Consider the following 18,800-nt stretch of genomic DNA (forward strand, 5'->3'; position numbering starts at 1 on the left):
ATTCAGGTTGGCAAAGAACTTTGACTGGCAGTGGCAGCGGGGCCTGTTATCGATTTAAATTTAAAAAAATTAATTGTTGTCTTCGCATTTATTCTTTCAATCTCCACGAGAGAATGATGTAACAACCGGTGCAGGCTCTCTGGCGACGTCACTCCCCATTTAGATGTTATGTCGCCGCCAAGTCGTCACGTGGAATCCATCATGAAGACAGAACACGCCTGTTGTTGAAAAGATTTCAGTTTTTTTTCCCTATCTCTGCATAATTATTCTTGTAAATGATACAGGATTATCCAGATTATTTTTTTGTACAAAAAATTATCAACCATATTTTACCTCATCAACAGAACGTATCCATCGGTATCGTCCATCTTTCATTATATAATTAATACGACGGTGTCTGTTCCGTTTGATATCTCCTCTGTCATCGCTTCGCACATCGTTACCAATACCAAACTCCGTACGTATAATTAATTAATATTCTTACAATTGAGCTCACGGCATCCAAATGTACAACTCCGTCTATTCCTTTGTCTACATTAGCCATGCCGTATGACGTCACGTCATTCTGGGGAGTGGTGCTTGAAGTTCAACCATCACGACATCGTTGTTCCATCAAATACCATGAGGGTAAATCTCATGTCCCTGGCTAGTATATCCGCTAGTTATCCATATATCCGTGAGTAACTATTGGGGGTTACCTGCTAGCTGCAGGTAGCAAGGTGTGCGGAGTTTTGGAGCACCCAGACCATGTTTGCCGCACCACCTTTGCGGTATAGTATGTACTACACTCTACAGGTACGACAATAGTACGTTAACTCAGCCTGTCCTACTAAGGTCGGCAGAGCGAGTACTGTACCCACTTGCTGGGAATGGAGCCAGTGGGTATCCTGTGTCGGAGTGGCGACCCGTCCAGGATCGTGATTGTGATCCTGAGCCAATGAAACTACCTCGGCATGCAACCTCAAGCACGAGGAGGATCATCCATATTCTTTTTTTTAAACAGAAGAAATTTTTCCGCTGCGTCTGCCACTGCTGAACAGTTTGTTTTTGTTAGAAAAATAAACGACAAAGTACAACTTTGACGTTTGGAAAGTTTGATGAATAATAAATGTTTCAACTCTGGAAATTGTGCACTGGGATCAAGAGCTCTCAATGTTGGAATCCCTCGTGATGAGGCCAGAACAGAGGATTTGTTGCTCACACGACGCAGACAGGTCAGTGACCTCTCCTGTCCAGCTCCGCCATGATCCTGTCGCCCTCCAAGTTCCAACCCTCCCCGGCAATTCCAGGATGCACGTGTTCTTCCAGGATGCACGTGTTCTTCCAGGAATCCCCTCCTGCTTAAACTTCCCAAATCCTGCCTTTCCACACCTCCTCTCTCCTGCCGTTTGTGGAACTTCATTCCAGAGCGTGTTCGAACCAACTCTTCCATACAGGGCTTCAATGAGGCGGTGCACCACCAGGTCATGGCCTCCATTTCCACCCCTAACCCAACCCTCTCACTTGCAGGCTACTGTGTGCTTCCATTTTCAACACAATTCCATAGATGGTGCAAAAGATGTTACAAAAGTTTTGCCATGGCCTGCTTCATGTGAAATCCCCAGTTCACATTTTAAATCACATTTTCAAACACAATAGTCATCACTCACTCATCTTCTCCAACCTCACGACCACATAGAAACACATAGCCACCACACAAAAACACACGCCATCCACAAGACTCTGTGGCACCCATTCCATCCCCTCACCGGCCATGTCATCACTCTCACCCGCCCTCCTTTCTCTCTGTCCCTCTCACTCTCTCTCCTTTCCTGTTCATTCATTCCTTTGCTTCTTGTATTCAACTGTTGCCACACTGCCCCACTGTCAGTTTTGTTTTATTACCCTCTCTCGCTTCATTCTTGCAAGGGCCTCAACCTTCTATAGGAAAAATACTTGTTCCAGGGTTACACATCTACAGCCAAACAAATGCTACAATATCTTTCCAGCTTTGTGGTCACACAAAAGGGCTGACAAGATGGCCAGGAGGTACATACATTTTCCTCTAAGCTGTTTAGCCTCGACCTGGCTATAAACTGCCATCCCAGTGGATGACCATGTTTGGAACAGGCAGGGCGGCTCATCAATGTGTCCCTCGGATGGACGCTAAAGATCCCACGGTGTTCTTTGCGAAGAGTAGGCAAGCTATTGCCGGCATTCTGAACAAATTACAATTTCCTGCCCTAACCAGCAGAGGGCATTGCATCGGTGGCACAGCTGCACCCCAGCCAATGATGCTACCCCGCAACCTTGTGCTGCAAACGAACCAAGATGTCACACAAAAACACAGCGACCCTACAAGACGCTGACCATTAAATTACAGAATCCATCTCATCGTGAGTGTAAGCCCATCTCTGCCATGAGTGATGCAACTATGTGGCATGGGAATGAATTTACAAAGTTTAAATGGCGTTTGGTGATGTGCGGTATACCATGAATGGCCCACAGTGAAATAGAGGGCTTCGGTGACTGAAGACAAACAAGTGATCGGTCCAGATGGCACCGACCATGTAAACTAGTGGTCTTAGAAGAGTCTCCCAAAATCCAGTGCTCGGTGTAGCTCCAGGCGTGAACTGGCAGAGAAGTGGACCGAAGATGCAGGCATGATGATGCATCCTCCCAGGGTGCTGCACCCGGGTTCGGAACTCTATCTGTCTGGCAGCAAGCCTGTGGGAGCACCGACTCCAACGGTAGCCTCTAGCTCCAGCAGGTACCGGAGAACAATTTATAAGGCAGAAAGAAGCCCCAGAAAACTGCAAACCTACCCTCCATCCAATCCAGCAGCTTGCCCCCCAAAAGCAACAGAACCGATGTTCCACTAAAGCTTCATAAGGGACAGGTACAGGTGGTACCACCCAGGGTGGCTTGTCAGCAGCCTACCACCTTCGATGTAACCTCCCAAAGGCCTATCCCCACAGGTGGGCCGAAGACTTGTTTTCACGGATTACTAACTTCCATGACAGAGATTTATGCTGAACCTCCACTGTCATGACCCTTGCTGCATCATAGTTTGTAAACATACTTCTCCCTTCTTTCAGACTTGACATAAGATGCTGTATGCTAAAACTATGTACATATTCAGCTCACCCCTTCAACACAAACAATGATGCAAGATGGTGCTGCCAGATTTACACTAAACACTAAAATTAAAAAAAATTTAAAGAGGCAAAAAGCCAGTTCGTTGATGCCAAGGAGGAAGATTCTGGTCGAACCTGGGTTGAAGGCATCCATCCATTTCGCTTGGATAACAAAGACCTTGAAAATCCAAAGATCCTTATCACATGAGCTTTAGGGTTTGTGTTTACTTTAGGTAAACTTAAGGTCTCACTATATGCTTTTTGCAGTGAGGTGATGCCCCCATCTGCCCCCCTTAAATAGGAGGGTTATTTTATGGCAGGCACACGATTCTTCTCCTGTCCTAACGTGTATTTAATACTTTCGTTTTTACTCCACTTTTCATCCTAATTGTTCAAGATCTACAAACATGCAAAACCCCTCCCCCAACAAGCACAATTTTAGGTGTATAGATAAGCTCGGCAAGGCGCTCCTCCTGCTAACTCTCCATTTACTTATCTTTATTTCCCTCTTCCTTGTGCTCTGTATTCGCTGATAACTTAATAAATTCGTTTGGGGAAGTTGTCACAACAACATGGAGTCAAACTGAAAACGACGGCCCAGACAGGATTTGTTCGAGTAACCTACGACAGAAATGTTACCATGGAGACCGCCATGTTGTTAAGCGGTTTCGAGCACTCCGTTCCGTTGGATGGTTCCTTGAGCCTTTTGAAGCAAGCAAACCGCTTGGCAAGCGCTAGCAAGCCGCTTGCTAACGGAACACGCCTCAATTTTATAACAAACACTGCAGATGAAACGTTGAACCTTCTAATTGTCATTTTGCAAAAGACCTCGAATTGCTTCCAATAATTTATCATTCTTCGGTCTGCGGTCTCCCAATGTTGATCCATGGATTGTCCAAATTACAAACTGCTCTTTGTGCGGATGAATTTGTGGTTTATTTTATTGAGCTCAGCCTTCTACTTTCTTCTTCTTCTTCTTCTTTCCGTTCAATAAATATTTTTCGTTGCTTAGTTGACTTTCTGCTATCTGGTTCACTTTATCTTGTCCACGTGCGATTACTTTGGATAAAATCTGCAGGAATTTAATAAGTGGGGAGGTGCAAATACGTCACTTCCGCTGTGAGAGCGAGGCTGTATCATGGTGCCGCCATTACGGGAGATGATAGTGCGATTTCAAAGTGAAAAACGGTGTATTGGGGTGCTCCAATCGTGCTAACAGAGAAAAAGATAGATCGTTTTTTCGCGTCCCAGGAATTATAAGAAATGAACAATTTTGTTTGTATCCCGTAATGGCGGAAAGGGCTCGTATCCCGGAGCGACGTGACGTCATTGCCGTGACTACCTCGACGCTGAATTAAGCGCGATCGCAAAACGAATCTTCTCAGCACGAGATCAAAACTCGGACCAAAAATGGTGGAAACACTGGACTCATTGAAGAAAAGGTGAAAACACTCGACTCCTCGAAGTACCGAAAACTGCCGTCTTCCCAATGTTGTCTCCGCCTCCTTAAGAGGCCGCGCCTCCTTATTAGCAAACCACGCCCACTTTCCTGAGCTTCTGCAGTTGTTCTTTTGTTTCTCGTTACCGTCCTTTATTCGTAGGGTAGGGAAGGACGCCCTTGTCTTTCCAACTCCCAGCATCCCTCGTACTTTTTGTCTGCCCTCAGACTCTTCACCCAAAACCTCGTCCGATCCGCCCCCCGTGGCTCTCTTCACCATGAACGGCTTCAGCACAGAGGAGGACAGCAGGGACGGTCCGCTGAGCCAGACGTGCTGCCTCGTCGATGACGGCGAACGTTGCCAGCGTCCGGCCGGTAATGCGAGCTTTAGTAAGCGGATCCAGAAGAGCATTTCGCAGAAAAAGCTGAAGCTGGAGATCGACCGCAGTGTGAGTGTTGTGGACGCCGTCGTTACTCAGTTGTGTCTGACTTGTAGTTGTGGCGCTCTCGGTCTGCGATTCCTTGCTTGGTGGGTGCGAGTGTGCGATATTCCGCTGTACGTACGGATTGTCATCACGTCACCTGGTTACTCTGTCTTCCTGTCTGCCGATAACTCCAAGAACGACGTTCCTCACAGACAACCCGCGCCCGGTGTGCCCGCTCAATCTCACATCTTTACGGCTACGCTTTCACTCCGCTCGCGCTCGTTTATATAATGTTGGTGTACAACATGACACAGTAGGTACACGTGTAATTAATTGTGTGATAATTATCATAATTCCGTTCCTCTTGCTTTCGCCATGGGTCATGTGTGAACCTTTCTCCGTCTTTTTTGAGTGTCGGAGTCAAGGGTTTCGTATGAAAGGGTTTGTTTAAAGAACGTGTTGAAATTGAACCGGATGGTCTCGGTGAGTCTCAGGCAGATTCACAACAGCGTTACCACGAAAAAGGCACAGTAGGTACACAACATGGCACAGTACAAATACAACATGATACAGTACATATACAACATGACACGGTAGATGTACAACATGACACGGTAGGTGTACAACATGACACGGTAGGTGTACAACATGACACGGTAGGTGTACAACATGACACGGTAGGTATACAACATGACACGGTAGGTATACAACATGACACAGTAGGTATACAACATGACACAGTACAAATACAACATGATACAGTAGGTATACAACATGACACAGTACAAATACAACATGATACAGTAGGTATACAACATGAGTCATGACACAGTAGGTATACAACATGACACAGTACAAATGCAACATGACACGGTAGGTATACAACATGACACAGTACATATACAACATCACACAGTAGGTATACTACATGACACGGTAGGTGTACAACATCACACAGTAGGTATACAACATGACACGGTAGGTATACAACATGACACGGTAGGTATACAACATGACACAGTAGGTATACAACATGACACAGTAGGTATACAACATGACACAGTACAAATACAACATGACACAGTACATATACAACATGACACGGTAGGTATACAACATGACACGGTAGGTATACAACATGACACAGTAGGTATACAATATGACACAGTAGGTATACAATATGACACAGTAGGTATACAATATGACACAGTACAAATACAACATGACACAGTACATATACAACATGACACGGTAGGTGTACAACATGGCACAGTACAAATGCAACATGATACAGTACATATACAACATGACACGGTAGGTGTACAACATGACACGGTAGGTGTACAACATGACACGGTAGGTGCACAACATCACACGGTAGGTATACAACATGACACAGTAGGTATACAACATGACACGGTAGTAGGTATACAACATGACACAGTACAAATACAACATGATACAGTAGGTATACAATATGACACAGTACAAATACAACATGACACAGTAGGTATACAACATGACACAGTAGGTATACAACATGACACAGTAGGTATACAACATGACACAGTAGGTATACAACATGACACAGTACAAATACAACATGACACAGTAGGTATACAACATGACACAGTAGGTATACAACATGCCACAGTAGGTGTACAACATGACACTGTAGTAGGTATACAACATGACACAGTACAAATACAACATGATACAGTAGGTATACAACATGACACAGTACAAATACAACATGATACAGTAGGTATACAACATGACACAGTAGGTATACAACATGACACAGTACAAATACAACATGATACAGTACATATGCAACATGACACGGTAGGTATACAACATGACACAGTACAAATACAACATGATACAGTACATATACAACATCACACAGTAGGTATACTACATGACACGGTAGGTGTACAACATCACACAGTAGGTATACACCATGACACGGTAGGTATACAACATGACACGGTAGGTATACAACATGACACGGTAGGTATACAACATGACACGGTAGGTATACAACATGACACGGTAGGTATACAACATGACACAGTAGGTATACAACATGACACAGTAGGTATACAACATGACACAGTAGGTATACAACATGACACAGTAGGTATACAACATGATGCAGTAGGTATATAACATGACACAGTAAGTATACAACATGACACAGTAAGTATACAACATGACACAGTAAGTATACAACATGACACAGTAAGTATACAACATGACACAGTAAGTATACAACATGACAGTAGGTATACAACATGACAGTAGGTATACAACATGACAGTAGGTATACAACATGACAGTAGGTATACAACATGACAGTAGGTATACAACATGACACAGTAGGTATCCAACATGACAGTAGGTATCCAACATGACACAGTAAGTATACAACATGACAGTAGGTATGCAACATGACACAATAGGTATACAACATGACACAGTAAGTACACAACATGACACAGTAAGTATACAACATGACAGTAGGGATACAACATGACAGTAGGAATGCAACATGACAGTAGGTATACAACATGACAGTAGGTATACAACATGACAGTAGGTATACAACATGACACAGTAGGTATACAACATGACACAGTAGGTATACAACATGACACAGTAGGTATACAACATGACACAGTAGGTATACAACATGACACAGTAGGTATACAACATGACACAGTAGGTATACAACATGACACAGTAGGTATACAACATGACACAGTAGGTATACAACATGACACAGTAGGTATACAACATGACACAGTAGGTATACAACATGACACAGTAGGTATACAACATGACACAGTAGTTATACAACATGACACAGTAGTTATACAACATGACACAGTACGTATACAACATAACACAGTCGGTATACAACATCACACAGTAGGTATACAACATGACTCACTTCATGTACAACATGACACAGTACATATACAACATGACACAGTACATGTCTTACTATAATTCACCAAATGTCCATCCGTCTATCTGTCTGTCTGTCCGTTCGAAGGTACCGTAAAAACTTCTGAACCGATATTTTGGGTGGATAATCCTAGGATCTCCAGGAGTAAAATAGGCTATTTAGTTTTCCCAATTTCAGCTTTGGTCTCCAGCATTCTCAGGTTTGGACTCCCGCATAACATTCGCGTTCGCATAACATTCATTGCGACGATGTTTTCATTGTGACAATGTTGTTTTCCCGGGTGCCGCACAAACGGCTGCACTGATCGCTGCACGGCTGCACCGATCGGACTCGGTGACCTCGGACAAAGACCTTTTATAAGGACACGGGTTGAATCCCTGCTTGAGAGAATTCCAACCCCCTCCCCGCCATCACGGCCGCCTCTCCAACTTACAATCCCACGAGATATGCGGAAAGGATGACCCAAAACCAATATAAACATCATTAAACATCATTCGTATATAAACATCAGTAAAAGTAAATAATGACCTCGGCCAAAGTTCAAATGACGTGAGTTTAATCTCTACATGAGAGAATTCCACATAGCTATTTGGGTGGTGTATACGCTAACAGATTGCTGTCTCCATCGATCTTGCCAAGGCCGTAACACTGATCAGCTCAAAATCCTTTTAACTGTTGATTTGGAAGTTTTTACAATGAAGGAAACACGTATCGGGAGTACATACGACATCGGGAGGACTAACTGCACGCGTCTTCAGTACAACAACAACAACAACAACAACATGCATTTTAAGGCCATTTTTGTCCCCGTCGCACCGCAGAGCGAAAGGGGGACTATGGTTTACCCCTCCGTCCGTGTGTCCGTCCGTCCGTCCGTGTGTCCGTCAGTCGTGTGTTGATAACTACATATGCGGGTTTCAGAAGATGGAACGGAGTCCTCCCAGGTCTCAAAGTATCCACCTTCATTTTAAGAAGGGATCATGATTCATGGAGCAGTTTGTGAACTTTCCTTGTTCTTAAAGTTTTGTTTGTTTCAAGGACTCTTTTTCAGGATCGTCTCTGAGCCCTGGACAGCATGTTCATGTGCGTGCGTGTGTGTGTGTAAACACAGTTTACATCTATCAAGGTTTTCTTATTGGTATGTCATGCTTTCCGTCTCAACATTGTCATTGTGCAAAATTAATGGGGAGTTTTGTGGGGGGTTTCTTTTTCTCCTCAACAATTCTTCTAACTGCAAGTGCTCTAACCGATGGCTTATTGGATAATACGGGTGTACTCATTTTTGACTTGTCTCTTCTGAGATCAATTTCCAGCTCGACTCTGAACTGTCATCCTGGTGCTTTGTGGGAAGGGTGTTGTATCACAGAGTACACCATCTTAAGAGGGAACGTTAGGCCAGCTGTTCTATCTCCTTGCAATCACTTGTGGATATTATAAGTCCCGTGGTACCTTTTGAAAATAGTACGTTACTCTGGCCAAATCCTAAGTGCCAAAAATTTTAATGCCGCATGCCCCCAGTGGAGAATGAAGTCACATCAATTCTTCCCGTGGGACAATATGTTTCTTTCTGTCATTACTTCCACCATCAGCTGTGGATGGAAGTTGTGTTTTCATCCCTGTCTGTTTGTCTGTAAGCACGATATCTCAAAAAGTTATTGAAGGATTCAAACAAAATATTGTTACAGCCCGGGATTTCGGGTCTACGACGAGGGGGTTAGCCTCCGTTCCCTCCCGAACTTACCGGACCTGAGGCTGCCGTGCACGAATAACTTCGTACTTTGGCAGATTGCGGACCAACAACTACAAACGCCAATTGGTCTGTCGCACGATAGCAGGATACAATCTTCTGACACCACTTACCTGTACCACGTGATGGTTCCAATCGGGGGATGTACCTGTCTCTGGCGGTGTACCACTTTTGTTCTTGGATGGAAATTTGAATGGCCGAGCAACCGTTGGTACCCGCCAGGCTGATGCTAATTAATCCTGAACATCAAAATTGTTACGGTGTCGAAGGTTCAAAATCCCGCACCTGGACACCAAATATGTTCCAGTCGCGGACAATTGTGGACCAATGAAAGAAGGACATTCACGGACAGTTGGAAAGGAAACGTTTAATGATTCGATTTATATACAAGTTTTTACAGTGAACTTATCGATAGGAAATAAAAAAGGACAAGAGGCAGAAACTTAGCTTATTCTATGCCTTCTGACTATTACAACAAATAAACACAACATGGGCGCCCAGCACACATTCATGGGGTAGGGGGAGGGGAAAACGAACATTGGGATCCTGTTAGCAAAATGGTTATGATTTTACAAGGACCTGTTGTGTCCCACTGCAACGACCTCATCTTGTCGTCACCAGTGAGCACCACGCCGGCATGATGGCCACCTCCAGCACGATCACAAAGAGGCAAAGGCGATCCCTAGCATGAACACAAAGAGGCAAAGGCGATCCCCAGCATGAACACGAAGAGGCAAAGGCGATCCCCAGCACAAACACGAACAGGCAAAAAGGGTCTGGAACTCGGCAGAGTGAGTGCGTCGGGAACCATGCTGGTAGTAAGAGCCAGTACACATGGAGAGAGAGCACGTCGTGGCCTCGTGCAGAAAGTCGGATGACCACGTGCAGAGTGAGAGTACGTCATGGCCTCGTACAGAAAGTCCCATGACCACGTGCAGAGTGAAACCGGCAGGCAGAGAGCAGGCACGTGCAGAGAGACCTGAGAGAGGGTCCAACTAAGAGAGAGAATCAAGTAGTGGCCTCGTGCAGAAAGAGAGTCCATCGTGCACACATGCAGCAAGAGGGAGCAGACGGAGAGACCGGCCGGCCGGCAGGCCACATGCACAGAGAATGAAAAAAAAACATGTGCAGAGCTAACAAAGTCCCAGCCAGGCCTTTCTGCCCAGCAGAGAGCGTTATGAAGGTCCAAGTGAAAGTCCAAGTCTTATGAAAGTCCAAGGCCTTTCTGTCTAGTGCACGTGCACCGAGAGGGAGTCTGGCAGCCAACAGAGAGCAGGCACATGCAGAGGCCTGAGAGAGGGTCCGGCCAAGAGGCCACGTGCACAGGGAGTGAAAAAAACGTGGATCGAACAAAGTCCAAGGCCTTTCTGTCCAGCAGAGAGCGTCATGCAGGCACATGCAGAGAGAAAAAAGTCCAGGTCTTTCTGTCCAGCAGAGAGCGTCATGCAGGCACGTGTAGAGAGAACAAAGTCCAGGTCTTTCTGTCCAGCAGAGAGCGTCATGCAGGCACGTGCAGAGAGAACAAAGTCCAGGTATTTCTGTCCAGCAGAGAGCGTCATGCAGGCACGTGCAGAGAGAACAAAGTCTAAGGCTTTTCTCGGTACGGGGCTGTTCGAGGTTTTTCGGGCTCCCGATTGGTGGAGTTTGTCACCCTGCCCCCACAAGCCCTCTCGAAAGGACTTTTACCATGACACTCTTTGGCAAAGGGACTTTTATTTTGACGCTCTTTGGTCCCTCTGGGACATAAGGCTGCCTCATCTCGTGGACTCCAGCGCGACAGATAAATTTGAGCACGCATTTGGCTGGTGTGCTTTTGAGTTTGCATGCACTGTCTGGCAAATTATCCCCTTATGAGTGGAGGGCCTCGCTTCCCATCTCCAACGCATAACGACATACTAACCCATATAAGGGGAAGAAGGTACTAAGATAATGTTCTGCTATGAAATAACTATTCTAAGGGACCTGTATGGTGGTTGCCAAACCGCAACAATATTGTGGGCAGGTTGGGTGTGTGAAAAGGACAAATTGATTCGATTTTAGTGAAGATCTGCATTTGAATAATATGAATTTTTAAAGTGATTCTTCACCATTGAGAGATAGGGCCAAAAACTGTATATAGCATGATATTTCCTATGTTGTGGATGAGTTATGACAAAAGTTGGTGGAAGAGTTGGGCTTGTGACGACAACAAGCCAATTAGATTTTAGTTCAGGTCCAGACACAGATCCGACCTATCGGTGGGATGCAAAACGTAAACTGTTCATCCTGACGGAGATTATGCGCTCTACCAAGTGGCATTCTACCTCTTTTTTTTTCTTTCTTTTTACTTTCGCGGAGCTAAGCTACACCTCGGATGGATTGAGGTGCTTGAGCAGTGCTCCAGTGCACTCCAGCAGCACTACACCCCTGCTAACTGGTTTAAAGAAGTACAGGGAGTGTATGAGAAAACATCCAGGTTTGTGCGTTATTGTCAAAATGTAGTTTGGATAACCCCAAAAGGGCAGTGTCCCATGTTTATATGAATTTTCACAATTTCATGTCAACACTGTGGCCTGGAATGAAGGCAAGAAGGTGCCCCATCCGTGCCCCATTGGTAAATGTCGTTCGAGATTTATACACTGCATGTAGCACATTATGAACCAGCTGTTGTCTTTATGGATTAACATAAACTACCTCGGGTTTATTGTTCCTCTATGTTGTAACCAAAATGTTTACGGTATGCTTGTAATGTCTGAACAGTGAACCAGAAGCAAATTAATGTCCCATTCCAGCTCAACATGACAGATATTTGAAAATGTTTCCATTTTCTTTCAAAGTATGTGACCAAACAATTCTCCGTTGTTCTTTTGCAGGTGCGACACTTGTACATCTGTGACTTTCATAAAAACTTCATCCAGAGTGTGAGGAACAAGAGGAAGAGAAAAGGCAGCGATGATGAGGGGGGGGACTCCCCAGAGCACGATGCTGAAACCCCAGAGGTGAGTTTGTCAATATCGCAGTTTGGTCTTTGGCAACGCCTGCTGTTTGATCCCATGCCATTTTAATGAGGATTCTGATAACTGAATTATATTATGACTAACTTCATTTCGTTGGTCACGGTATAACTTAGTTTTTGGCTTTTCGCCAATGCTCATGATGTTAAAAGACCTAATTTATATCGTTTTCCTTTTATCTTGTGCCTTTTGAAACCAGTGTTTGCATCAAAAGAGCGCTCACAATTAATCCATTACACGTTTGTTTGTGGCTGGACGTTCACCTGTCGAGACATTCACCTGTGTATTTGGCAGGTGGACCTTTTCCAGCTGCAGGTGAATACTCTGCGCCGCTACAAGAGGCACTACAAGCTGCAGACACGTCCTGGACTTAACAAGGCACAACTCGCTGAAGTGCGTACAACAACATTTGATGTTCAAAACATAAGCCCCCACAAATTACTATTGCTGCTCAGTATCAAAGCTCAGGTCTGACGTTTCAACCACCGACTGGTCTTTATCTAGGACTGTGTCAGCTTCATGCGACTGGTGTTAAGAATCCTGCCAATGGGGTTGGGCAATGCTATATATTAAGACAGTCTGGCCATCTTTTGATCTCGCTGTTTTGCGACGTCATTGGCCGAGCCGTGTCACGTGATTTTCAGATGGCATTTTGTTACCCATTTAATTACAGTCGCATATTTAATAATGTATCAGGCGTATTATCGTCAGATTATCATGTATGATAGTGCGTTTTATCACTTTTGATTGTGATCGAAATATTCATTGTGTAGCAGTGGGTGTCATTCACGCGATGGACGGGATCCCGGGGAATTTTCGGTTTTATCATACTTGACCAGGCAAATAACTCGGCAAAATAAATTCCGAGATACGTCTTTGCCAATAATGTGAATTTTGCCTCAAAACTACGTGGATGATATTTTAGCAGAAAGCAAAGTGTAACACTTGCTCGTACTTGTCATGTTGAAATCTGATATTGCAATCGATGAGTTTATTGACCATGATGCTCTTCACAGCCGAAAAGTCGTGTTTGATCACGTAATGAGGGACCTTTGGTCTCCACAAATCCCCAAAAAATGTTTTGTGGCAGCATGCTCAGTATGCCATGTTTGATACAGGTCCATCAATAACTCAGGATAGATTTTCTCTCTCTCTCTCTCTCTCTCTCTCTCCCCCCCCCCCCCCTTCCCCCTGCTCTCTGTCCCCCCCTTCCCCCCGCTCTCTGTCCCCCCCCTTCCCCCCGCTCTCTGTCCCCCCCTTCCCCCCGCTCTCTGTCCCCCCCTTCCCCCCGCTCTCTGTCCCCCCCCCCTTCCCCCACTCTCTGTCTCACACACTCTCTCTCTCTCGCTCTCTCTCCCTATATATATATGTAGCAATATTGGTGAAAAGCACAGGTTATTCGAGTTCATGATGGCAACAATGACAATCAAGTGTCATTCTGAAAGATGTAGTTGCTTACAGTAAACTAGAACGGCACTCAGTGGAGAGCATACCTCTGCCAGGTTGGCCATATCACTTAATGGCGAAGAATCACTTTTAAAATTCCACCAGCTGGATCCGGATCCGAATCTTCACCAAAATTGAATCGATTCTTCCTTGTCACACACACAACCTTTCCACAAAGTTTCGTCCAAATCCGTCCATAATTTTTTTAGATATCCCACTATGTATCGTTTTTGGCCCTATCTCTCAATCGTGAAGAATCACTTCGAAATTAAATAATTCTCATATCCGAATCCATGTTCATATCTTCACCAAAATCGAATCGATTCTTCCTTGTCACACACACAACCTGTCCACATCGTTTCGTCCAAATCCGTCCATAACATTTTGAGATATCCTGCTACGTATCGTTTTGGCCTTATCTCCCAATGGTGAAGAATCACAGAAAAATTCGAGTAGCCGGATCCGAATCCGGATCCTCACCAAAATCTAATCATTTCGTCCTTATCACATACGCTACATCTCTGCCAAATTTCGTCCGAATCCGTCCACAACGTTTTGAGATATCTTGTTCACAAACAAACAAACGGACAGACAAACGGACAGACAGGGCTGAAAACATAACCTCCATCCACCTTTGGTGGCGGAGGTAATGAATACATATTTGCATATGATAAGATTGATATGAAATCAAATGCAACTGGCACCATTCATGTATCCATGTATGTCAACTCTCACTCCCCTCCCCTCCTACTCGTAAAGATCTGCCACACTTATAATACTCCAGAGCAGACAGGGAATTTTCTAGACCATTGCGGATCCTGTGAAGACCCTTAGAGACCTCAAGGTCCAATGTGACGCCACGAGTGAAGCGCAAATTGGGCATGCTCTCCATTCCAATCAAAATGTCTTTATATTGAGAATCGGTCGAGTCGTTCCTGGGATGGAAGGGTTGATCCTCTTTTCAGACTCTTGTGGACCCTGTGAAAACCCTGAGAGACCTCGAGGTCCAACAGAACGCCACTCGTGAAGTGAAAATTGGGCGTGTTCACCATTCCAATCAAAATGATGGCTTGATATTGAGATTCGGTCGAGTAGTTCCTGGGATTGAAAGTGTTGACCATTTAAGGCCCTTTTGCTCAGTCCCTGGCCCTTTTTTACCCTAACCCCAATGCTACCATGTTTCTCCCTCTAACCACCCACCCTTGAACCTATCTGACCCTTCTCCCGCCCCTCCCCTCCACATCCCCTCTGCCCGGATTTCCCTTCCATCCATGTCTCAGCTGAGTCAATGATCAGTTGATAATTCGTGTCTTTATGTTGGCTTAGCGGTTAGGGTGCCGGCTTGGGATCTGAGGATCCTGAGTTCGAATCCCGGTCGATCGCTGAATTAACGCCAGGGGGGTTGACTCAGCCTGTCATCCTTCCGAGGTCGGCAAATTGAGTACCAGCTTGCTGGGATGAATGATCCCGGTGTGTACCCTGGTTTGGAATACCGTATCCCTGCGCATCGAAGAGCGTGACCAAGGGTTGGCGTCAGGAAGGGCATCCGGCCATAAAAACATTGCCTCAAACAGGGAACCATGATTGTCATGGGGCCCGCAAGGCTAACCCCCGCTCTAGCGGGGAAAATGGCCTTAAAACGATCATTCATTCATTCATTCATTCATTCATAGCTACGATTGCATAGCACTGGCGCTGGTTGGATAACAAAATGGCGCCTATACAATGCCATAGTCGAGTTGGCCAGATCCTCTCGGTATGTATGTATGTATATGTATATATATATATATATATATATATATATATATATATATATATATATATATATATATATATATATACACAGCGCTGGGGGGGGGGGGGGGGGCGTTATGTGATTGCAATAAGCAGATGGTTTGATCTTATGTCTTTTTGTTTCGTGTTTCGTATGCAACCTGTGGCTGCTGGTTGCATCATTGCTGGGAGTGCGGCTGTGCTGCTGATGCAGTGCCCCATTTCCAGTAAGCTAGTACTTATTTTGCCAACCTCAGAAGGGTGACAGGCTGAGTCAACATACACGGTGCTATTTAATGCCACAACGGGGGCTCAAACTCAAGACCCTAGAATCTTAAGCCAGATTCCTTAACCATCAATTTTAACCGGCTGTTTTTGGAGTACCATCCTGAGGTCTTTAAATGGTCATTAGACGTTAAAACGAAAAAGGGTACTTGATGTTATTTGGAATCGTGTGGTAAAACTCCACGTTGTTTTTCTTAGGTGAGTTTTTGCTGACACCCTGAACAAATGACAAATTTCATAAGTTAAGTTAATCACATCGACCAGAACAGGCATAATCAGCAGATTGGTCATTGGTCAATCCTCAACTTATCCTTCAATCTACATTCATAGTCACAGTTATAATGATTGTAAAGGCCCTTTATCTTATTTTCTGTTTCCTCCCTCCCACCTTCCTTCCCTGTTGGTTCGACAGACTATCAGTCGTCACTTCCGCACCATCGCCGTGAATGAAAAGGATACTCTTACCTACTTCATATACATGGTTAAATCCAATAAGAGTAAGCTCGACCATAAGACGGATAATGCGAGCGGCTGAAGCCTACAGTCCATCCTTTCGAAGCACAGCTGGAGGACCCACACAATTGCATCCGCCATCCGGTGCAAGCACATTCGCACCACACAGAACGGTTACAGGTGTCCCCTTGTCACCAAAAGACACCACCACATCCCAGGAATTTCCATCCAGCCATGGAAGGAAGCCACGTGTCGGTTGTCTGTCATTAATCCACCCTACGGTATCTACCGCATGGCTGTCATTTTTTTATTTTTTTTTGACCGTAGCAGGTAAAAAGCATTTGTACAAATCTGTGTGATTGGTAATAAGGTTTGGAATATGTAATAATAATTGTATAAAAAGAAAAGAAAACTTTAAAAAAAAAATTGAGAAATAAAAACTTTCTGGGGGAAGTAAAACGTGGAAAATGTCGATTTATAAATATATTTTAAAGAGAAATTTAAAAGAATTTATGTGTTAGATACCAAAAAAAATCACTATGTTTGTAGTCAGCTGACTACCTACTTGGGTATGTTTGTTACATCGTCATTATTCAATTCACATTGACTTCCAATTTTAGACACATTGTATTTGTCTTAACAGATATGATGTCCATCTATGTAAACCTTATCGTCTACACGTCCTGTATTATTGCTGTGCATTGCGCTCATCGTCATCCAGTCTATCTGTGTGAATACACACAAATACACACAAATGCCTCAGCACTTGCAACTTTTTACATGGGCCTGTAGCTTGCCTGTCGATTCCACACAAATCCAAAATGTATGGTCGAACAAACACCTTAAAGTTTCCGAATCGCTACAGAAATAGCAAGTTATTTATTTTTCCAAAGTTTTGGCATTAGATTTTGTTTAAAATTGTTTCTTTCACGGGTTCCACCGTTTGGTGTGGCTTGTTCCCAACACCGTTCGTCGCACACACTTCAGTGATTTCTGACACCTTACGATGCACAATGGTTGATGTGAGCATTGGATGGCAGATCATTTTCATTTCGTAACTTGACACACCATTCGTTACGATCGACACACCATTCGATTGTGACCGACTGCAGCAGAAAAGGGGTTTGTTGAATTTACGAGTAATGCAAACTCGGACTGCTTGAGAGTGGTTTGTTGAATGAAAGTTGTGTGAATATTTAAGAAGCTTTTGAAATAATATTTTCAACAGATTTATAATTCTACATTTGTGTGCAGCTTTGTTCTTCATTTTTCAAACTTTAGCTGTTGGGGATACTTTTTCACACCTGCACGCACACACACACACGCACTGCTGTAGAGTACACACCCATGTTATGGAAATCCACTTTTGCAATAAAGATTCTAAGAAAGATGTTTTTGTTGACTTTGTTTTTTTGTTTTTTTTAGGAGTGAATAGAGTCAGAGCAGAACGTTTCGTGTGAATGTAGGTGCGGAAGGAACTTGCATTCAGTTTGCCAACTGACAGCATTGCTGTAAAGCTGTGCTGACGAACCGAGTGCTCTTGAAACATTTTGAAATCCGCATTTTGCGGATATAACAATTGTGATGAATGGCAGAGCAACCAACTAGAGGCTTATGTTTTCTTATTTAAATAAAAGCACAGTTTTTTTTGTTTGTTTGTTTTTTTACTAGAGTGGCCTTCAATGAAAATTGAGCAAGATAGGTGTAGGTGTACCATGCATTCCACTGCTCCTGTGATCATTTGAAAATGTATATGTGCTTAGTTGTGCTTAGCATACTGTGCTTAGTTGCTCGAGGAGGGGTGGTAGAGTATTGGGAGATAGATATTGACAGCCTTACCTTTCATAGTGCTTACCCAAAGATGCCCTGATGGAATTGAGAGTCGACCACAATATGGATCAGCACTGCATGGAGACCAAATCAGGCACAGCAGGCATTATAACCCCCTCCCTGATGGTTAATGAGCCAGCTGGGTTTTTTATTGACAATCTAATAGTTGTGTGGTATTTTCCATGAGATTAGTTTCAGAAACTTAAAATCCAAATCACTGCTCCATTACAACAGATTTCAAACCACAAATACCTGGGATGGCATCTCAGTGTTCTCACAATTAGGCTTCTTCCCACTTTCGATGATGTAATTTCCACAAA

General features: G+C 44.2%; 2 protein-coding genes across 2 annotated transcripts in view; one reads left to right on the top strand and one right to left on the bottom strand.

Annotated features, from left to right (window-relative positions):
- Positions 1-203, bottom strand: part of LOC137416257 (high mobility group protein B2) — a gene marked incomplete at its 3' end in the record, with an annotated part of 39,409 nt that extends 39,206 nt beyond the window's left edge. Inside the window, 1 exon segment of the mRNA XM_078766168.1 lies at positions 1-203. This exon segment is cut by the window's left edge and continues 363 nt beyond it.
- A 4,023-nt stretch (positions 204-4,226) lies between these two features.
- On the top strand, positions 4,227-18,040 carry LOC137437733 (histone deacetylase complex subunit SAP30L). Its single transcript, XM_068132310.2, has 4 exons — positions 4,227-5,003; positions 12,553-12,678; positions 12,988-13,086; positions 16,610-18,040. Exons 1-4 carry the CDS (start codon positions 4,833-4,835, stop codon positions 16,730-16,732), a joined length of 519 nt encoding a protein of 172 aa, XP_067988411.1. The 5' UTR covers positions 4,227-4,832; the 3' UTR covers positions 16,733-18,040.
- The last annotated feature ends 760 nt before the right edge of the window (positions 18,041-18,800 follow it).

This window comes from Myxine glutinosa, chromosome 12 (genome assembly GCF_964187855.1).
Source record: "Myxine glutinosa chromosome 12, kmMyxGlut1.1, whole genome shotgun sequence".
NCBI classification, from domain to species: Eukaryota; Metazoa; Chordata; class Myxini; order Myxiniformes; family Myxinidae; genus Myxine; species Myxine glutinosa.